The sequence below is a fragment of the Nasonia vitripennis genome, chromosome 5 (genome assembly GCF_009193385.2).
Source record: "Nasonia vitripennis strain AsymCx chromosome 5, Nvit_psr_1.1, whole genome shotgun sequence".
Classification (NCBI taxonomy): domain Eukaryota; kingdom Metazoa; phylum Arthropoda; class Insecta; order Hymenoptera; family Pteromalidae; genus Nasonia; species Nasonia vitripennis.
The window spans coordinates 4,765,453-4,787,779 of record NC_045761.1 but is presented as its reverse complement, the minus strand read 5'-3'; the positions used below and the strand labels follow the sequence as shown (position 1 = coordinate 4,787,779).

Here is a 22,327-nt window from a genome sequence, read left to right as displayed (position 1 = left end):
AGGATGTTCGTCGACGGCGCGGAGTTTCGCCTCGATTTTCTTGCGCAGCTTTTCTTGCCCCCACTCGTGTATCGCTTCTCGCGGCAAATGATCTACTTGTCTTCGGGATTATGTAGCGATGCGTCGCGCCAGCCCGACAATATTCGGAGCGACGAGCGTTTTGCATCGGCGCCGCGTTAATGACTGTTAAGCTGCGCCGAGACTGAGTACCGAGAGAGACACGGGTGTATACGAAGTTCAACCCCTCCGTGATTTCTCTTTTAATTTAGAACTGCGACTCCTTTTTTGTAAGCGAGACGTAGGTAGGTATAATCGTGCGATTTCATCAGGAGCAATCCGCAGAAATAGCTCGTTTCACTTTGACGCTAGACTTTCGATTAACATCCCGGGCGCGGACTCGGTCGAAAATCGGTCTTTTGCTTAGAATTTCCAAAGAGCCGCGCGTTCACCCTCGGGGGAAATACGTTATTGGCTCGGCTGAAGCGTTAAAAACACGACGCGCTATATACGATTGAAACCGCGAAGCTTGTGCAGCGCCAAAGGCACGTAGTGCATCGGTCCTTTAGGGAAGCCAAGCAGCCGGATGTTATTGCGAATTTTTTGCCCACTTCGCAAACTCACGAATCCCAACGATATATATATATATATATATATATATATATATATATATATATATATATATATATATATAGCTTATATACTCGCGGGGGGCGTCGGGACGAGAGACTCATGAATACAGCGCGCTCCGCTTTCGAATAAATAAATAAAACCTATTCGTCGCGCTATTTTAATTGCGAATTTCGCGCGCGCAGTTGGCCTCACTAATTATCCACGGCTCAGGTGGTATATAGCAACTCTCTCCGAAAAAAAACGTCGACGTGGTGCGGTTGAAAAAAAACGGGGTGTTAACACACGACACGAGAGCCGGAGTAGTCTATAGGTTGCGCTACGCGAAATTGAGTTTTCCAGGGGAGGGGACTCGCGTTCAATGAACCGTCGCGCTTGGTGCGCTGGCCTTTCTTTTTTTCGAACCAGCCCTCTCGAATAAACGAAAAAAAAAAAATTAGTCGCAGTCCAATCGGAATTGCGTTTGCTTTGCTTTCTGTTTCTCATTAGCATTATTTTTTCACTCGCGCACTATGTAATTCGTTTACACGCGCAGCGTCGGCTATACTGCAGTGTACACACAAAGTGCGCGACTTCAATTAAGCGCTGCGGTGCATTGAAATCGTTCTTTTCTCTTCGCAGCTCGTCGAGCGCTTGCGATCTGTCTCAATAACCCCGCACGTAATTGCGCGAAAGAAGCTAAGCGATGCAACTCCCGAAACTTATAAGGCAGGGCTTCTCCTAAGTATCGCTGGTAAATCGAGCTCCCATTAATCAGGTCTAACGGCTATTATTTCCGCATTTGGCTTTCGGCGAACGGCTGTTTATTTTCCGGAGCTATTTTATTTCCCGGTTGTCTAGCGGACGATTTGCATACGCGTACGCCGCAGCAGTGGCGCGTCTTGTTTATCAAGGCTGCTTAGCTTGCTCGTCAGTGTATACACCAGCTATATTTGATTATGTGCTTTTAATGCAAATTCACACTACAGATTGTTCGCTCTAGTCGCACCGAAAAATGCATCCCTCTACGCGTATACGAAGAGCCCGAACAAATTTTGACAAACTTTTATTCCCCCCTGAAAATGAAAGCACACGGCTGGCGGCCTTGTACGCGAGAACTGCTCTCAGGTGTGTATATAGATAAAGCGCCAGTGGCAGCCGTATAACGTCGTACGAGGAATGAATGAGAGTGTCAGCCGCAGCGCAGCCGCATAAATATGACTTATGGACGGCGACGGCAGCTTTCCAGAAACGCTAGTCGTTTCGTGATTTCTATACTATACCGCCCCGCCGGAATTTCGCTCTACTCTGTCGCGAGATAGATAAGACGCGATGCCGCGAAACGTGAGACTACCTCGTACATACGTGCACGTGCGCGAGTCTGTCTTCGAAAACATACAGCGCACTGATGCGATATGGCTTTGATTACGTTTTATTGAAGCTATGTACAAAGCGTGCCGTCAAGCGGCGACGGTCTTGACTGTCTCGATCATCAGGGGCAGGTCGCTGAATTTGACCGAACTCGAGCCTGTCGTCTTCCGAGCGTCCTGTCGTCTCTTTTCGTCTTTGGTCATGAGAGTCAAGACGAGGCCGACCAGGAGAGCGAGACACAGGCCCACGTGTACAGATACGTCGCCGCTTTCGTCAATTCCGTAGGACAGCAGCACGACGAGGACGATGCCGTAAACGTTGTTGGCGATGTTGAGGACACCGGCCGACAGGGTCTCCGCCTCCGGGTAGGTGTACTCCACGGCCATCTCGTAGCCCAGCGCCAGGTAGCCTGACATGAAGAACCTGTGCTCCAAGATTATGGAGTATAATGCATGTATAGTTAGCGGAGGGTTAGTATGCGTGTGATTTAGCGCTTGGATTACCCAAGAAATACGGCCGCGAGATAGACCATCCACTTGAGCTCGAGGAACATGGCCGCGGCGAAGACTATCTGGCCGAGGAACGTGAGGGCGTACACGCCCACGGCGGTTTCTCTGTGGAGGAGTTAATTTTTCGCTCAGCTTGGACAAAGAGAGACTGAGAGGAGGTGGAAGCACTTACTTGAACTTGTGAGTTTTGTCGAGGATCATCCCAAAGACGATCGAGCCCACCATCCCCGTCACCACGATGAGGAGTCCGATCCTACCGGCGTCTTCCTCTCCGTTCTACACACAGACAAACATCAATCTCCGCAAGATCGAAGACGATCAAAGTCCAGAGTATTAGAGAAAGCTTCATTTCCTTACCCGGAAGTGCACGAGAAACATCTGATTGAGGAGGGTAGCCACGGCGTTGAGGACGCCGATGCTCAGCCCGTAAGAATTGCAGAGTATCAGAAAGCTCGAGTTGCTGAAGAGCCGCTTCATCGGCGGCAGAAAGCCCTCATCGCTCAGCTCCTCGCAGCCGATCAGTTTCTGCAGCGCCCGCGTCTCACTGGGCGGTAATTCTGGCTCCTCCTGAAACACTGCGATGTCGCTCTGTGTATGATTATACTCTTCATTCTTCATTAAAACGCGGAGGGATATTGTTGGCTATACTCGGAACTGCGGATATTGGATCGCTGCAGGAGTGAATTCGATTACTAATTGCATTATATCTAAAAAAAGCGGGATGGATTAAGCTTGAATTCGCGTTACGATTAATAAAAGTATGAATATTTCAACGTTCGAACGTGTATTACCGAGAGCTTGTGTATTATTTAAAAGTCTCGTGTATAAATTCGACCATACGTGGCTTTGAAATCGTATTAATTTTTGCCGCAGCCAGTATATAATACACGTTGCATTGTAATATATTCATGCTTCGCACGCTGCAAAATACGGCTTGGAGTATAATATTCGTTCGAAAGATATACAATTACGTATTTCGAATTTCGGGAATATGAATTTTCCCGTAACTCGCGTTATTCGCTGGTAGCTGGTAAATATAAGTAAAATCGCGGTATTCAAAATCAAACCTGATTAAATTATTACATCAATGTATATTAATCTTGCGCGATTGAAGAAAATTCGATACAGCCAATTAGAAGTAAGCTTTGGAGGAATAAAGAGAGAGAGAGAGAGAGAGAGAGAGAGAGAGAGAGAGAGAGAGAGAGGGATATGAGCTGAGCTGGAAGAATAAGACGTCTGCAGATTGACTTACGCAGTCCGACCAATAGGAGGTTGGCCGTGGCAGCAATTGCGATAGACAGCGAGAGAAAGGAGAGATCCGATCCGATGTCCTCGATGCTCTCGTGATTCTTGACAAGCATCGGAGGGAAGAGAAATGAAACCGAAACGCCGAGCTGAGTGCCGAAGACACCGACAGAAGTGGCTGTCGATAGTTCAGCCGAGCCGAACCACTTTGCCGCTATTCTCCCCGGGATTGGCAGCATCAAAACCTGCTCGCGCACAAAAAAAAAAGAAAAATTTCACAACAATTCCGTCACACCGCAGCTGTGTATATCATATGTATACCCGATGACGCATAATTATTCAATTCCCACTATACGCCCACGTCGACGATGTCGACGCGGATCGGAATAATTGATGATTCGCTTTGACGCTATAATAAGCCCACGAACCACTGCACGCGTGCGTGCATTGTGCGCGGCGCAATATCTATATCAGCGAATTGTGCGAGCGATGTTTGCTTGTTAATTTTAATAATGCTAGATTTCACCGGAATTCGGGCTAGCTTGTTTGTGTAATTGCCCGGGTGCTTCGCATCGCAGGCCTGATGAAGAGATATGCGCGCTAATTAATCGAGGACTTGAAAATAATTTCGATTGTGTGTTCACAACAACTGGGCATTGTTCGCGGGGGAAAAAAGTTGGATCTCGAATTTGACGCGGGTGTTAATTAAAAATTTCGGCGGATATTCAATTCTGTATACATATAGCGAATGAGCCAGTTTTAATAACTGCCGCTCGCGAACAAAGCGAGTCGCTATAGCGCCCGAAGCTTCGGAAAAAACTTCTCCCCTTGCGCAGAAAGAGACGCTTTTTCGTTATACACAGAGTTCGGGGGGGGATTTTCAGCTGCCGCAAGCACGCGCAAACGCTCGACGACAAACGGCTCTCGTTAATAAATGTACGAGTAAACGAGAAACTCATCAACCATACACTCAAGCTCGAGCCGCTTGCATTTCGGCAAATTTGCCGGCAGAATGACGCCGCGCCCGTCACGATTAATCCGTTTGTCACTGTTATTTTATTCCGGTCGCTCCCTTTTTTTTTCTCTACCCGGCGACTCTTCGCGCTTGAAGCACAAAGCTTCGCGCTTGAAGCACAAAGCTTCGCGCTTGTATTGCCTGCACCATTTGTCGGAGCGCGAAAAATCCCCGCTCGCTTGTCCGGATAAATGTTATCGGGTTACGCGCGGCGCTGAAAGAACCTTTGTTGTCGTCGTTGTTGTTGCTGTTATTATTTTTGCCCGGCTCGAATCAATCGGTGTAAAATATGCGCGGAAAAATCAATAGACGCTTTGGTCGTACCTGAGTGATGGCGACGATCGACTGGCCTATAAGGACGACGTAGAACCTGTCCGGTGCGATGGCGAAGGTCTTGATCCAGGCGCCCAAGCAGCTCATGCAGCTCCCGAGGATCAAGGTCCTGCGTATGCCTATGCGCTCCAGCAGGTAGGTCGCCGGGAAAATGAAGATCACGTAGTAGAACATGTAGGACATGGCCATACAGTCTATCGCGAAGTTCGATACGTTGTAGTACCTGTGTGCGATATCACATCAGACGAATCATACTTGCAAATGTGTATACTGTTAAACTTGGCATAACTGGAAGGCAGATATCCCCAATTACCTAGTGGCGATATTCGAGATTATCGAGTACTCGATCCACTGGCCATTGATGCTCGTTGAATAGAGTATGAAGAGCGCGAGCATCAGCCAACGGCGCTTGTAAAGTTTCACCGGTCCGACGATCCCTCGTCCCTCAGCGGTAGCAGCGGTAACGCCGTCAGCTTCACCTCTGGCCGTCTTTTCGGCCTTCATTTTCGCGCTTTAGCTCCCCTGCCTTCTCCTCGCCGGTGTCGTCGACTAGTCTCTGGAACTCGAAGCCGCGAGCGACGTTGGCCCTAGTTCGCTGCTGCTGCTGCTGGACGATTTTCTCGAGAAGACTCCAGACCATTATATTCTCTTGACGGACTTTGGCGCGAGCTGTCACTCGATTATACGCGGCCGCTCAAGGTGAACTGTGCCCGAGAACCTGCCGGGAGTGATTATTAAATAGGTCGTCGGCGTGTTGTGTTTGTTCGCGAATATCGAACTGGCGACGAGTCGCCAGACGTAGTCGCTCTTTTAAGCCCGCGTAATCTTATCTGCGTCTCCAGTGTCTCCGTCTCGATGTTGGAAGCTTTGTGTACATACTGGAATTTTTTTTCGATTTTTCGGATCTTAGATGGAATTTACGCGCGACTATTTTTCACACGTACAGTGTGCCGGAATTTCCGTGGATTCGTGCCAACGAAGAGCTGCTCTGCTCTCTTTATCGCGCGGCTGCGCGTATCGAGAAGCACAATCTGTGCCTCTCAAACATGCCGAGTAAATTTTAATTACGCCGGCTGATAATTTTTTGCCGGATCTGTTTGCGCTCGCCGCGCGAGATAAGCGTGGTGCGATGATTAAGCTGCGCGTCGGCGGGAAAATTTTTCAATCAGCTTTTATCGCGCCTTGACACCTTATACAATTGTAAACGAAATTTCCTGGTCCCCCTTTCCGATGATCTACGTAATCGACTATTCCGTTACGATTTTCAATTATTTCCGATCTCGGCGCACTCGTTAATTAGCTCGAAATAACTTGTTTGCCATGGATCACGAGCTCACGCATCGTCGAGCAGAGATAACATTTACGATCGACTTTACTTTTCGATGCACAGGCGACGACGACCAAACGCTCGAGCAGTTCGGTTCAGTCTAGTTTTAACGCGATCAGCTCGGGCCGCCGCGTCGAATAAGCGGAAACGCAATTGGCTCGATCGAATCTAAGTGACAATGAGAGGTGTCAAGTTCCCGGCGATCACTATTCTCATCGAGTGCGCGATTCGCAGCGCCGGCTTCAGTTATCCGCAATTGAAGCTACTCAGCGTGGTACGAAACATTCGCTATAATATATGTAATCCAAGCGGGGTACGGTAAGTGCGACGAGCGAATAATTTTCGTCAGGTTTTCAGACACGGCGACCGGGAGCTCAACGACGATATCGGCGGGGATTTGACGCAAGTCGGTATACCGCATTATAGATAACCGAACAAAGTCCATACCTATCACGCTAAAAAGAAAAAAAATGATTCATCGCAGGTCGGCAGGCTGAGAGCCTATCGCCTGGGCGAGATACTGCGCGTTCGCTACGGAGACTTTCTGGGCGAGAAGTACGAGCCGTCGAGATTGTACGCGAGAAGCACCGAATACGTCCGGGCCAAAATGAGTCTGCAGCTGCTGCTGGCTGGACTCTTTGTTCCTCGCGGACAGCAGAGGTGGCGCGAGAGCCTAGACTGGCAGCCGATACCCTTCAGCTATGCCAGGTTGAAGGAGGACGTTCTGCTGTTTCCGAGAGACTGCCCGAGGTAATTTTTGGATCAGAGCGCGAAGGCAAATTTGACCCGAAGTGAATCGTAGTTTCCAGCGAGAGATGAAGAGATTCTTGCCGAGTCCGGGCTTCCAGAAACTGCTGGATCCGTACCGCGAGATGATGAGGAATATGACTATCTGGATGGGGCAAGAGATGAGCATCCCCAACCACATGTTCGTGCTGTATCACAAGCTCTCGTCGATGCAAGCTCTGGACGAACCTTTGCCCGAGTGGTCGAGGGACTTTTTCCCCTACGGGCTGCTTCTGAACGGTACCTACTTGGAGTACGATACCCACAAGTACATCGACTGGATGAGGCGAGTGAACGGTGGTAAGTGGTACGCGACGATGTTGATTTAAAAAATTTGATAAGCTCACGCGTCTCCCATTACCATTACAAGGTACGCTCGTGCGTAAGATGATAGACGACATGCTGAATCGGACGGACGAGAAGTACCCCGGCAAACGCGACGTTTACCTGTACAGCGGACACGAGCTGAACATCGTGTCGATTCTCCAGAGCCTGAAGATCTGGCAACCGCACATACCCGAGTACTCGAGCGCGGTTATCGTCGAGCTTCGCGAGGATCGTAAGAACTACTACGTCAAGGTAAGGACACTGCACTTCGCGAAGCTGTACTTATATCGATATTAATATATGGTGTCTGCGAACAGGTGCTGTACCACAAAGGCATACCTCCGATCTTCAAGGAGATGCAGATCCCCGGCTGTCCGAGCCTCTGTCCGCTGGATAGATTTATCGAACTACTGTCCGACAACCTGCCGGCCTACGACGAGATTATCTGCGACGACAAACCTGTAAAGTTCGAGTGAAGACGTAGATGTGATGTGACGTAGAAGTCGAGTCCGTGGTGCGACTGACTGATAGCCAAGGCTCGTGTAGGAAGAAGAAAATCGCTTTCGTGATCATCATCTTGAACGAGATTATTACTCCTAATTGAATGATTATTCGACATAAGCGAAATTGTTCAGTCATCGTGTATCCCAGTAAAAAAAGACAAATGCTCACAATACCAGCGTCGCTTGCTTCTACTACCAGCTCGTTTCTTTCGCAATACACACGACCGAACGACAGAGTGCAACCGAGCACGTATTAATTATACACGAGAGAGTTGTCGCGCGCGTCGGAAAAGAGCGTAGAGAGGGGAGCCTCGCGCCGCCTCTGAACACAGCAAGGGATTGAGATGAGATAATATCCGTCGCGCAGCGAGCGTACCGGCAGCGAAATATTGGAGAGCGCGGCGTCGTACAATTTCCTCTCGAAGCACGCGCGCGCGAGCGAGAGCACAGAGCTACAATGCACAGCGCCGGCAACAGCTCTCGATAAATTACATTCCAGACACAGAGAGAGAGAGAGAGAGAGAGAGAGAGAGAGAGAGAGAGAGAGAGCGAGGGAGAGCTCTGCGTGCGATTGGCGACAGTCGGCGGTAATAACGACACCGCGAGCGCGCGCTTTGTACATGCGTCGTGCTCTCTTGCTCTCTCTCTCTCTCTATGTATATATTGTGCATCGGTTCCGTGAGGATCGGCTATCGTTAATCGTTAGGCCCGATTACGGGACGTTAAACTGCAGGCGAGGAGGATTGATCGACGCGCTGCACATGCGAGGTATATTCGGGGCTCTGCTGCGACGCTGTGTACTGCACGTTCTCCGGCTGCGTATATAATATAATGATGGTACACGCTCGGAATCGATTATTCACGACGACTCTTTCTCGCCGAGTGTGAGCGAGAAAGACATTCTAATTTTTCGACGGCCCGAACACATGCATCAGCTCCCGTCCGCAGAGAGTAGAGCCGTAGGTATAGAGCAGCGGAGCCAGCAGTCAGCTCTCGTTATTTATTGCAAGACGCATGGCTCGTTCGCACTATCGGGGTCGCAGCTAGCTCTCCAGGAAATTCAGCCGTAGATCACCGGGAGCTTCTCCTCCTCCGGGCCTTTTCCTTTGGCGACGCGGCCCGTGACGCACCGGATACCCCCTGTCACCGATCGCTACGTTTTTGAGAATTAGTTGACGCCTACACGAGAATGTTACCGAGCATGAATTAAATAAAGACCAAAGTCACGCTACACGAGCCGGGGCGATAAGGGCGAGAGAGAGAGAGAGAGAGAGAGAGAGAGAGAGAGAGAGAGAGAGAGAGAGAGAGAGAGAGCCGCCGGTGAAAAAACGAGGGGACTAAAGCGTGAATTTCTTTGCGCGACGGAAAGCATCGCTCTGCAGAGTGGGAGGTGAAAATCGGCGCGAAATATAGATCCGCTCTCTCGGGCCGGATGAGCCGGGACAGCCCGAAACACGTACATCATACTTCCTTTGGGGAGAGAAGCGAATCGATCGGAGCTTTTTCCCATCCACCTGCGCGTCTTCCTTCTCGCCGGTATTCTCCGGAAACACGAATCCTCCGCTCGTTTTCCTCGCGTGTCATCGAAGCGCCGGCCCTCGTCGTTGGAATAAAAGTCAGATTTCGATGCGCCGGGATTCGTGAAAAAACGAGTATCGACAGCGCCATCTTCTTTATCTAAAAGCCGAGCTTGAATTTTTCATACGCAAAAACTATTCGAAAAATCAATCCCCAGCTCAGCCGAGCGAATTAGTTCGCGCGAGAGCTTTTCATATATATTCATATAGGGCTAACTCCGGCTTGCATCCTTGGGCCCTTTGGAAATTGGCGCTCGCGAGCGCAAAGTTGCCGCGCGCATCCGAATGTAGCGTTAAAAAAGTCGTCGAATTCACCTTGAGCCAGCAGCATAGTCTCGCGCATACATATCCGCTCGAGGCTTCCAGCAGGAGAGCTTTACGCGTCGAGAAAAGAAAATTAACTTTTCTCCTTTCACGCTTGAATATTCATCGGCACGTGCTCGAGCCACTGCTGCAGCACAGAGAGAGAGAGAGAGAGAGAGCTGTGCCGCGCATATACATAGCGCGCCGTGTCGCGCTTGTCCCCGCGCGCGCATTAATATTTATCGCGCGGGAAATTTGACTGTGTCCTGCAGGCTATATACGCAGCTGCTGCTGCAGCGACTTGCGCTCGCGAGAGAGCTTTGCAATTTTTGCGCGACGTTCTCTCGCGCTATTAGTCGCCGTCCTCGAGCGGTGAATTATAGAAGTACGAAGCAAGCGCCAGGGCTAATGGTTAGAAGAGCCGAGCTTGCGCGTTCGAGGAGAGGTTTTACGAGCAGCGCCGAATGCAATTACGCGGCCGATGAAAATTTCAACAATAAATTCCATAAGGCAGCGCGAGAAGCTTCTTTGAAAGCGATCTCCTTTGAGCTGTGCGGCGATCACAAAGGGCTCGTCCTGCGGCTTTGTCCGAAAGCTCGTCTATTTGTTACACGTCGATCTAGTCGGCGTCAAAGGCCCGCTCCCAAAAGAATTTTTCAGCGTCTAAACCGCGAGGACGACTTGAGCACGGGAAATCGATAATAATACATTGTCCTTCTCTCGCCGCTTGTCTGCCTCAATTAATCGAGCGCGCGCGGGAGGGACTATCGGGATGCGCGAGAGGTAATAGCTCCCGATCTCTCTCTCTCTCTCTCTCTCTCTCTCTCTCTCACCCCGATCCGACTATACCTATATACGCATCGGCGGGCGCAGCCGGTGCTATATGTAGGCTAGAAATGCGCGAGCGGTACGGCCAACTTTCCTAATTTATGCAGATCCGATTCGACGCCGGCGAATGTACTCGCGCGACGAGACTAACTGCCGCGCGCTCTTTCTTCAGCCGCGCGGCGAATAATTCGGAGCTCGCTCGCGGAGAAGCCGGTGTATATATAGACGCGTTAGAGATAGCTATATACACATGACGGATCTGTTTTCTCCCTTGTTTTCCACACCACGTGCCGCGCCGGCGAAAGGTTGCGCGTCGGGGATTTCGAGGGCAACTTTGCGGCGATCCTCTTGCGGGGAAAGTCTCGAGAGTTTGCTTTCTCCCGTCGATGATGATCCGTGAGCGGCTTTGAAAATTACTCTTCTTCTTTTTTGGAGAACGTTCGTGCGGCAACAAGTTTCGCAGGTGTATAATACTCTGATTTACATGTTAATACCGTCGTACGTACAAAGTTGCCTCTCTCTCTCTCTCTCTCTCTCTCTCTCTCTCTCTCTCTCTCTCTCTCTCTCTCTCTCTCTCTCTCTGATGCGAGGGAACTGGTGTACATCGAAAAGTCATTACTCTGCGCGGGAAAATCTGCGACAACGCCTTCGCTAACGAGCGGCGCGGTATAGTGGCCATCCGCTGAATTAAAACGCAATCTCCATCGACGGCAGACCGCGGCTTCGAAATTGCCGCCGCTGATGAGCCAGTCGAACTCCCGCCGAGTTTCGGAGGAAAAAACACACACGAAAGCATACGACACATCCATTGCAAAAGTTTCCTCCTATTACGCGCGAGAGGTACGTCTCTCTCGCGGAAGAAATATACTCCGGCTCTGGCTCCCTTTATACACTAACTCGCGCGCACGCACACATATCAAAAAGTCTACTTGGCGAGGTAGAGAGAGAGAGAGAGAGAGAGAGAGAGAGAGAGAGAGAGAGAGAGAGAGAGAGAGATCGTCGGCCGCCTCGGGGCTGGATAAATGCAGCAGACTCTCGAGTGCATGCGGGGGAGCAGCTGCAGCTCGCTCTCTTGACGCAGAAGTGCCTAGGTGTTTCGCATTATGAGTTGCGCGTTTGGAATTGTGTTTTGCGCGCGGCGCATTGTGTGCTCGCTCGGCCTTTTGTGTGTGCATCATTCCGCTGCTGTATACATGCACAGGAGTGAGTTATACACAGCGAGAGGGAAAATAAGTTGCTCGGGACGCTTTACCAAACGAGAAAGAGAGAGAGAGAGAGAGAGAGAGAGAGAGAGAGAGAGAGAGAGAGACTGGGAGAGCGGCGCAGAAGCAGCTATTTTCTAGAAGGGCACGGATGCTTCGAGGGCGGAGCATCGCGACGCGAAAAAGAACGACGGCAGTGGCGGTGAAGGAATTCAATTTACGCTCGAGCGAGTCGAGTGTATTTCAAATTTCGATTCGCTGAATAGTTCAGCCGCGCGCTTCGATTCGATCGTGTACGCGCCTTTTGCTTAATTTAGTCTCCCGCGCGTTGATCAACGTGGTATAAATCGTTATTGTTCCTTAACGATTTTTCGGGATTCGAGAGTCTCACAACGTAAAATCGATTAAATCGGCTTCGTACTTTGTCCACCAACGCAAAGTCGGACGAATCGCGAGGCAAAAAAGCTCCTCAATAGGTCAAATGGAAAAGAGAAAAAAAAGTGAGGGAGAGAGCTTTGTGTATAGGAGGGCGAACGGACGGAGAAATCAGAAACAGCCGCAGTAACTGACAAAGCAAACGCGAAAAAAAAATCTGGCGAGAGTTCGGAAGAAAGGGAAGAGTGGAAGTTGCACGGGCGTCTATCAAGAGAGTCGAATTGAGTTTTGACGCGGCTCCGCTGTGTACATCTGTATACGTGTGTGTGTACGCAGGGAGGGAGAGAGAGAGAGCTTGCGAGGAAATTGTATTTCTCAGTGCCAAATGTCGATGGATTGCAAAAGCGAGTGCTTTTGTTGCGGCCGACAATCGAATTCGATAATGAATTTCCCTCCTCTTGCCACTCTCCCTCTATGCGTATACGCTGTGTACAACCTCGGGCTTCGGGAGCTTTTGGCGAGCTTTCCTCCTTTCTTAATCCAAACCTAGGCGTTCTGTCTTTTTTCACAATCAAACGGGACAGAGCTTTGAGAAGCTTGGCTTTCTTTTCGAAAAAGAACACGTCCCCCTGTGGACTCATTTGTTTCAATCGTGACGAATCATAGTATATAGCAACGCGGCATAGCGAGAGTTCAAAGCTCCCGCGGAAACAGGCCGTATTGTTTACTCTCTCACGTGCGAAATTATCATTCCGCTTGCCTCCTCGCGCGTATCGCGCTGCGTGAACATACATGCACTGATCATACCGGCGGGGAAAAATGGCTCGCGCGTGAGAGATCGAGCTACGTATAATACAAGAATATACGACGATGCATTTCGAAATTGCGCGCGCGCAATCATACCGGCTGTCGATATAGTACATATGACAAGCTTCTTGTGCACACGTCTATAGCGCCGATGAAAATTCAGTGCTACAATGATGATTTTTTATCCGATTAAACTACTTGATTAGACTTCCCCCCGTAAAAAACTGGATGCTCATTGTAAGAATATGCGTAGGTCTGCAGCTACATATCCATATATAATACTAGAGAGGCATCGCTCGTTTTCGCGTGTAGGCCGAGTATGCGCAGCTTTTCGAGTGCGCGCGCGAATTAATTAATGGCATACTGTGAAGAGCGCAGGGCACGATAGTCTGGAGTGCGGAAACCCTCTCTCTCTCTCTCTCTCTCTCTCTCTCTCTCTCTCTCTTTCTCTCATTCGACTTACGCGTGTACATACCTATACGTACATACACATAAACGCGTTTGCACTGTAAGCTGCAATTTCTCGCGTTATTGTATCAAGTCCAGTTATTTTAATGAATTCACTTTCTCCAGCAGTATTTACCGAGGTATTCGCGCGTGAATTATATACACGCTTTTTGCAATTCTCGGAAGCAGAGAGCTCTGCATCGCACGTCCCTTTGCTTTCCAAGCACATCAACGTATTAAACGCGGACATACGCCGTAGAAAGGGCTCGGGGAAGAAGACGTCAGATGTGACAAAGATTCTCATCTCAGAGGCCGTCGAGATTCCCTCGGAAATGTCTACACGTTATACGGGAGGAAATAGAAAATCGTGTCGCCTCGCGCAAAGTCACGTCTTACGTAGGAGTTTAACAGCGTAACAACAACGAGAGCCAAAGCGGCTGCCGCCGATCGATAGCAGCGCGGAGAGTCAACGCGTTAATTGAAGAGTTCGTCGCGGTGCAAAAGTTGCCGAGGCGCACATGGTCCGAAAAAAAGCCCTGTATATAGTGTGCCGTGCGTACACGACCGGACAGAGCGCGTGTTGAGACAGAGGCGCGCGGGTAATTGAAGGGGTCGTCAGCTCGTCGATTACATGGAAATGCGAAGCGCCTAGGTCGCGAACTGTCTAATTACAGCTTGGCTAACCGCGGCGAATCATCCGCCCTCACATACGACGCCCTGTACTTGAAATTTCCCGGCGAATTATAATATTGACGGCTGCACGTCTGACCTCTGATCGGTTTTTACGCGGCCTCGTTTAAGAGATTTTTAAACGAGACCGAGGCGAGACAATTAGCAATGCTGATCGAAACAGTAAGCGAATTTTACAAATTAGGGTTATCGCCCGTGACGCGTACGAGGCCGTCGTCATTATCGGACACGCACTGCGCGATGATTGACATCCCAATGAGCCATCAGGTACTGACCGGATTAGTCGATGATGTTTAAAAATAAGCCGCAGGGCGACGCTTCATATTCGGGTTAACGAAGAGCGACGCTTACATTCCGAGATTTACTTACCTCTACTGTTTTTCAGATACTTCGGATACACATAAGTAGCTCTCTAAATGAATCGGAGATAATTGAAATCTAATGAAATAAACGAGACACCGAATGTATATAATGTCGCCTTCTAGTCATAACATTTATTTTCAGTTCTGTTTATTAAAATATTACATCTTAATTGCATGTACAGGTTATTATTTTTTTTAATCATCTTTATCTCCTCGTTCTCTCCTTGTATACTTTAGTAAATGACATGACACACTATTCGCCGGTTCAAAGTAAACGTTCCTTTTGTTTCACCTGATTCATAACACTTTGGCACGTCCGTCACGATGAACTCTCTCTCTCTCTCGCTCGCTTTCTTTATTCTCTCGTACGCAACCATTCTTCCATGCCTCTTTCGCTCGCGCGTGGACGAAGATGTGTACATATCATATAAATTCTTTCGTATAATACGAGAAATAGAAACGAAACGATGTAGCGGAGCACCGAGAGATCTGCTTTGAAAGGGATCAAGCGTCAAACAAACGAAAATAAAAACACTAATATAATATATGTAGATCGCTCTTCTCTGTAATAATTAAAAGCGAATAACAAACGAATATAACATACTACACATGCAGCGAGTGACTTTGTATAATTAAAAACGGAAGATTCGCGTATAGAAAAAGTAAAAAAACAAGTAAAATAACGCGCGGATGAGAAAATTACGCAGTAAAAATCATCGTCGTATACAAAGCTCGGAAAACACAGGATATATTATAGAAGCGGACTTCTTTGTGCATAAAATAGTCGTTCCATCGCAACGCAGTTTTTTTCTATTTTCAATTTAACTCGGCGCTAGAGAGAAAATATATTATACATAAGTGTACACAGTATATATGTATACGGGTCGCAGCGGCTCTCGCGGACAGTTCTTCTTCGCTATATTATATACAGAGCGCGCTATGCGCTATGTATCCAAGAGTTGGCAGCCGGCGGCGGTGCGCATACTTATCGGACGCTTCAGCTTTTCGAGTTATTAAAGTTAACTAGTCGCGGTTAATTGCGGCTTTTCGCGCAGTTTAAACTCGGCAATCTTAACGCCGGGATGACGGCGTTTTCCTGCCCTCGCTCGACTTTCATACACACTAACACACACACATTCACACCGATATTCGCTGCATATAATTTTCGCTCTCTTTCTCTCCAGCCACGCGCGCGCGCACACACACACACACACACACACACACACATTCACAGACAAGAGGCGTGTGCATTCGAACGCGCGCGTGTACTGCACAATCTCGCACTCGCTGCTGCTGCTGCTGCAGCCACTTCAGCAGTTTTAATTAATTTTTTATTCTCCGCGTCGCGCTGCGCCCTTATCAACAAGTTCGTACTTTACAACGCTGAACGTTAACTAGGAAATGATATATGTATATACGTATATATAGGCGCGATTATCGCTCGAATCGTCCCGGAATATACATCCTCAATGAGTATACAGGCGGTACGTGTGTGTCTGTTAATGTTGGCGTGTGTGTGTGTACTTTTTATACATATATATTTATACGTCATAACGAAGAAGAAAATATACATTTTTTTCCTTTATACATAATTATCGCGTCTCGATTGAAAATAAAAACGAGGGTAATAGCAATCGTTTCCGCGCGCGCGTTATATTTAACATTTACTTTAATAATCCGCGGGCGGGCTGGCGCGCGATACTCGAGAACCTCTCCCTCTTCTGGTTTATGAGGAGGCTACGAGGGAGGAGAAATAAAAAAGGGCCGTATTTAAAAAAAAAGCTACCCCGAGCTAGCGGCGAATCAAGCCGCTGCGCTAACGGACTCGAGGACACTCGAGACGCGCGCTCCCCGCCGCGACGTTAATCCTTGCACGTTATTTTGCGAAAAAAGAAGGAGGAAGAAAAAGGAATAATGACGATTCGCGAACTTTTCTTCTCATTTCCATTTTAACTCGTAATTTCTCCTCTCTTTTTTTATTTTACCCTGTTTGTAACCGGTAATAATTGGATGTTCAACAACGATGCGACGTCGCATCGCTCTCAAGGCGAATTCCTTTCTTATCTCGTCTGTCTTGTCTTTCTCGTTAAATATTTAGCCGCCGTTGTCGAGGTCATGGTGTTTAAAGCGTTTTTTTAACAATCGAACCTTGTATGCAAATGATTCGGATACTTTGAAAAAAGCGAGGCAAAGTAACCGCAGACGAGCCTTTGAATGTGTCGAGATAACATTGAGCTTTCACTCCCATGACACTGTGCGACTGACGAGAAGGGAGAGATATACGTTCTGCTCGTGCTTTTAGACGTTTTTTCAATCGGACGGAAGATCGCGAGTTTTATACGACGTACCTAAAGTGCTCTTTTCGAGGTGAGCGCCTCATTAACATATTACTTTTTTTCTTTACTTTTTTAAGGCTAATACGGTGGGAAATAATCTCTCAACATCCTACTCTAATTAAAAATTAAACAACTAACGCAATCTTTGGATGTATAACGTGTGCTTCAATTTGAAAACGTGCATACGAGTATATCATATAAATCCGAACGAGTATAATTTGGCTTTGGTAAAAAATATAAATTTCGAATGACGATAATAATATAGTATACTACTCGTATATGAATACGCATAACGAATTACGGTCTACAATAACGTTTGAAAAATTTACATCCTAAAACAGTTAACATCTTTTCCTAAGTACCCTAAAAATGATATACACCCCACTATCGCGCTTTTAACGTTTTACGTGATATTGCCGGCCAATATACAGCAAGCAGGACATTCGCCTTGAGCCTTGTTTTACGTCTATCCTCGGGATCGCTGAGACCTGCGTAAAACTTCGTCTACGAGCCGCCACTAAGAGTAATCCTCTCGCGTTTTAATCTCTTTGAAACGTGCGCGAGACCGATTAAACGAAATCGAACAATAATAGCTCCGTGTCTGCCGACGCTCCTCTAGACAACGAAAGTATATTTATATATATGGATATACTGTCAATCCGAAACTCGCTTCTTCGAGACACGCTTTGTGTACAATATTTACTGGCGCTTGACTTTTTTTTCTTTATATTCAATATACATACCGCTATATAATATAGTAGTGCGCAACGCGTCGTTTTGGTATCCACTGTACAGGCCTTAGTAGTCGGCTTAAGAGTTACAATTAGCATTAGTTACAGATATAGTTACAGAGCACAATTCGAGCGTCGTCCGCGATAACGAGTAACGAAAACAGGGGGACACACGACGCGAATTCCAATGACACGCGTGCACATGTCGTTACTTTGCTGTGCTGTTCGTATTTTTTTCTCCGAATTGTTTTTTTTTTTTTTTTTTTTTATATTTTTAATCTCATTTCGGTGACGTCTACTTGGCATTGACACGACAACAACGATATCGAACATTTTGTACTTTTGAGTATTGTGAAATATCATTATAGGGCAGTTGCAGTTCTTCCGTAATAACTCTACGCAGGCCGTATTTTATAGGCCGTTGATGTCACACAGTGAAACACGACACACTTAATGAAAGCGATGGCACGAGGGCGTACGAGTATTATATATCATTATAGTTATAGTAGGAGAAGAAAAAAAGCCGCCGACGACAAAGTAACGACGTACGCGCATATGACAACTCTCGAGTGGCGTAGTACCTATATATAGGCGTTTCCTTAATAACCGCGTTGTAAAAGAAAACTCGAGAGCACGAGTCGCGGTGGCGTGGAGGGGGGCGATAAGGATCGCTCGATTGCGCAGGCCTCCGCGAGTGATTAATGGATGGATCTCTGGCGAGAGCCGCGATAAATCCGTGACAAATACCCGGAGAGCAAGGAGGCCGATTCTTCCTTCCTATTTCACGGGGCTCTCTTTGTAATCTCGTTTATTTTTATCGAGGTAAATTCCTGTACAAAAGCGCGCCGGGGACAAGAACATGCGCGGCGGACAGTTTGTGTGTGTGTGTGTAACTTTAGAATATGTCGACGATGCGGAGTCGCCGGGATAACGCGCAGTTCGTCGTGGCGGGGATGTGAATATGTTTCATCTGGGCCTTTATTCAAAGCTTTTCATCGAGCGAAATTAGGCGATTTCAACGGGTAAAAAAGTACGATAAAGCTCCGCTCATCCCGGCGACGCAGCGGCGTAGCTATTTACGATAACTCATCCAAAAAATGCGCACATATCAAACGAACGCGTCGAATCCAGTCGCCCCGATAACGCGTGCCTCTACGACACGCCCTTCCATCGTTCATTTATATAACGTGGTAAAAAATGTAATATATATGTGTACATAATAATCGTCGTGTACTCCATCAGGCAACCCTCTCTCTTTCTCTCACTTTCTTTCTCTCTTCGACTCTCAGCAGTAGCGTATATATCTGTATACGTATCGACGGATTCGCTGCACATGTATATATAGACTCTCGCACGCGCACACATACGCAGACACTACTTTACGAGATGGCACTTCAGGGGGTTAAAAGTGTTACGGGCAGCGCGATGTCCTCAGAGGAGTTCCTCGCTGTCGTCGGAGACGCCGTACATCTGGGGCATTCGCTCCTGCTGCGGGGGTTTGTTGCGGTTCTGGAGCAGGGCGATGCTGGCAGCCTTGTAGTTGATGGGCCCGTACGAGCGGTAGTCTACGTCAGCGTAGTCCAGATCGGAGAACTCCGGCTTGAACGGCTGCGACAGCACATGGAACAGGGGAATTCTCTATTTTATATTTTTTGCATCGACGTCTACCTACTTTCTTCCTCGTCATTATTATTTAATTTACTCGCTCAGCTATTGTACAATTTTCAGAAGATTATCACACTTTGTTTTGCCTGATTTTTTAGAGTATCAAATGGGGGATACATCTATCTGATGTATACGCACTCCTTCACCGAGCTGCTCCTTCTCGCGACCACGGTAACAAAAAAAAAAAAAAAAAGAAAAAATTGGCCCAACAGAGGATTTCAATTTCCATCCGAGAGAGGTGCACTCAACCGCGCGCGCGCGCTCGACGCGAGACCAAAGCCCGAACGCGTACATAAATCGTCAATAATATTTTACGCACACGCGCTCGGAGAGAGAGAGAGAGAGAGAGAGAGAGAGAGAGTTCCAGGTCGCTGAGCTGCCTCTATCTCTCCTCTATCACTGTATACGCGCGCTGTGTGTTCGTGGAAATCGCCGTTTTACGACGCGCAGCGCAGCGCCGGAATAATTTCGCAGGCCACGGATGCCAGACGGTATAAGCTCGTCGGGCCACGGATTCTTGCGCTGCTGCTGCTGCAGTAGGAGCTTCTGCGCGCGCGTTGCTATTATGTTATCACGGAGAGCACTCCGAGGAAGTGTGCTGCGCGTCTGGCCTAATTGACTTGACGCGTTTGCGCAGCTTCAGCCCCGCGGGCTATTGTTGCGCTACTATGTGCAGGTATATTCGTGTAATACTCATCCGCGAATTTTATTCTCGGAATGTCGATGTGCGCCATTATCTCGCGTGCGCGAATGATGCGGGAGAATAAGTGAAGGAGATTTATGATGGAGTGAGATAGTGGCTTGTGTATAGTCTGATTTTCGTGAGTGATTCGATGCTCTTATATGCCCGATATTCCCTCGCGAGACTCGGATGGGAAAACTTCTTACGTGGTCTTGAAATCGTAAATGTGTATGCAAAGTGATGAATGTGGGTCGTGATGGGAAAAGAAACGTGTATATACTCACGTGATGACCTGAATCGTGTTAGTGTTAGTCGTCAAACTCAAAAACGCAATCAAACAATATTGAATAATAACTCGGTAAAACAAAGTTAGTATAATCAACGGCAAATCATACAAGCATATCACGAGAAAGAAAACAACCAAAAGTCAAACCATATACCTAAATCGCACAACGTAACACATTCGCAAGAGTTTCTCAGCATTAGTCGCGGCTGTGCAGGGAAATGATTGTGCGTCTCGCGAGCCATCGATTAAAATTCGACTCACGCGGAGAGCGAGCCGCGTAACTTTGTGCTCGCGCACGCCAAAGCAGATTATCAAAACTTGGAAACTAACCGCGTCGCCGTTATCCAATAAGCCCCCGAGGATTATCAAACAAGCTCTCTCACTATATACATCCCGAGGAAAAAAAGCTGCGCCTCGAAAGAAGAACCGGGTGAAGATTGCCACCGATTCTCGCGTGTAACATATTTACAAAACGTTTGCGGATGAGTATACATTACGTATATGCACACACTGCGGATCGATGCGGCAAAACGGCTATACTTTTGCGTGAAAAAGCGCTGAAAACAAAGAAATGGTCGAGTGAGGTACGTACGCTACTCGCGCGAAGTGTCTCCCGAGGAGAGAAATGCGTCGCAAGCACACACACATACGACTCTCGCAGCCCTCTCAGTAAATATACGTTTCGCTCTTCGACTTGAGGCCCTAGGAACAATATAAGACGTTGGCTGAGTGAAGTATTACACATGTTTTAGCTCGAGCAAAAAAATAGAACAGAAGCGCATGTCTCTCGAAAGTGCTTTTCCGAAAGTGGCTGAAAGCCGTCGCGCGAGCCTCGAAAGAAAATGCGCGGCAAACTGCGAGAAAACAAAAAAGGAGAAAAGAAACGTACCTGCGACTGGTCGATACTGGATCGTTATTCACGCACACGTATAACGAAAATAAAGCAAGCCAAACACGCGGTGGTCGAGAGAGCGAGAAATGGGGAAAAGGAACGGGTATAAGCCGCGATAATATTTTGCGGAGAGATGACGAGTCCATGCGATGAGAAGGAAGAGAGTGCATCCGATCCCGATCCCGCGACGTGGCTATAGATGTGTGCAATAGATGAAGAAGAGAAGAAGAGGAGACCGAAGATTATGCAGAGGCCCGAGAGCGTTCGCGCGACGCCCGTACCTTCAGACATCGATCTCCTGACCGACGTCACGGAAGTGCAGCTCGGCGAGCTTAGCGCTACCAGCGTCCTGCGAAGAATACCTCTTGATCGGCTTGCGATTCTTCGTCAAACTGTGTTGCTGCTGCTGCTGCTGCTGCTCGGCGTACTGGCTATCCGAGAGGGCGACGTCGTACTCGTTGGCCTCGCGATCCCGTGGATAATTGCCAGCCGGGCAGTCGTTGAGGGTGTCCTCGTAGTAGTGCGGGTAGGAGATTTTGTAGCTCTCGGGCACGCCGAGCTCCTGCTGCATCCGCTCGAAACTGGTCTCGCAGGAGGAGCTCAGTGCCTGTGGTTGCTGCTGGCGTTGCTGCTTCTGTTTGCGCTCGTTGCGATCGTGCTTGTTGCGGTACTTCCGCCTCTCGTTCCGGCTCCTCGAGCTCGAGTTCGAGTGTCTTCGGGACTGTTGTTGCTGCTGCTGTTGCTGGTAGCGATCGTAGGTGAGATCTGGGGCGTCACCTGGATGCTGGATGAGGGAAAAGGGTAAGGTGTTGGCGGTCGCGTGTTCCTGCAGCGTCTGCTGCTGCTGCAGGTGATTCGAGGTCGCGAGACTCGCTGTGTTGAGGGACAGTCGACTGTTAGCGTGGACGTAGGAGGTCTGCAGAGGACTGACCACCGAGGACGAGTGGTAGAGGCTGCGCGTCAGGGGCAGTGTTAGTTGGCTCGAGCTGTTGCTCGGTAGCGGGTAGCCGTACTGCTGCATCTCCTGCTGCTGCTGCTGCTGCTGCTGTTGGTAGTGCTCTTTGTAGTCGTAGATACTGTTGGTCTGCAACAGGCCAGCTGAGGGTTAGTAAGGGCGGCGGA

At 48.4% G+C, this 22,327-nt stretch overlaps 3 protein-coding genes across 5 annotated transcripts in view; 1 reads left to right on the top strand and 2 right to left on the bottom strand.

Moving 5' to 3' along the window:
* Nucleotides 1-2,020: 2,020 nt before the first annotated feature.
* On the bottom strand, nucleotides 2,021-8,110 carry LOC100120856 (feline leukemia virus subgroup C receptor-related protein 2-like). The gene is made up of 8 exons (XM_001604402.6): nucleotides 7,859-8,110; nucleotides 5,393-5,797; nucleotides 5,071-5,302; nucleotides 3,739-3,976; nucleotides 2,844-3,061; nucleotides 2,659-2,762; nucleotides 2,481-2,591; nucleotides 2,021-2,400 (listed from the first exon to the last, which is right to left on the bottom strand). Exons 2-8 carry the CDS (start codon nucleotides 5,581-5,583, stop codon nucleotides 2,067-2,069), a joined length of 1,428 nt encoding a protein of 475 aa, XP_001604452.1. The 5' UTR covers nucleotides 5,584-5,797; nucleotides 7,859-8,110; the 3' UTR covers nucleotides 2,021-2,066.
* On the top strand, nucleotides 6,415-8,193 carry LOC100120880 (venom acid phosphatase Acph-1-like). Its single transcript, XM_001604423.5, has 6 exons — nucleotides 6,415-6,680; nucleotides 6,756-6,812; nucleotides 6,891-7,156; nucleotides 7,209-7,492; nucleotides 7,563-7,771; nucleotides 7,837-8,193. Exons 1-6 carry the CDS (start codon nucleotides 6,585-6,587, stop codon nucleotides 7,993-7,995), a joined length of 1,071 nt encoding a protein of 356 aa, XP_001604473.1. The 5' UTR covers nucleotides 6,415-6,584; the 3' UTR covers nucleotides 7,996-8,193.
* A 6,523-nt stretch (nucleotides 8,194-14,716) lies between these two features.
* LOC100120931 (hemicentin-1) overlaps nucleotides 14,717-22,327 on the bottom strand; it is a 131,123-nt gene continuing 123,512 nt past the window's right edge. For 2 of the 3 annotated variants that reach the window (XM_031932457.2, XM_031932455.2), the window contains 2 exons: nucleotides 21,487-22,289; nucleotides 19,175-19,288 (listed from right to left, as the gene is read on the bottom strand). In XM_031932457.2, coding sequence (XP_031788317.1) covers nucleotides 21,489-22,289 — 801 coding nt within the window. In that variant the 3' untranslated portion in view covers nucleotides 19,175-19,288; nucleotides 21,487-21,488. Of the gene's footprint in view, nucleotides 19,289-21,486; nucleotides 22,290-22,327 lie in introns of all 3 variants that reach the window. The other variant, XM_031932456.2, reaches the window with a different exon arrangement.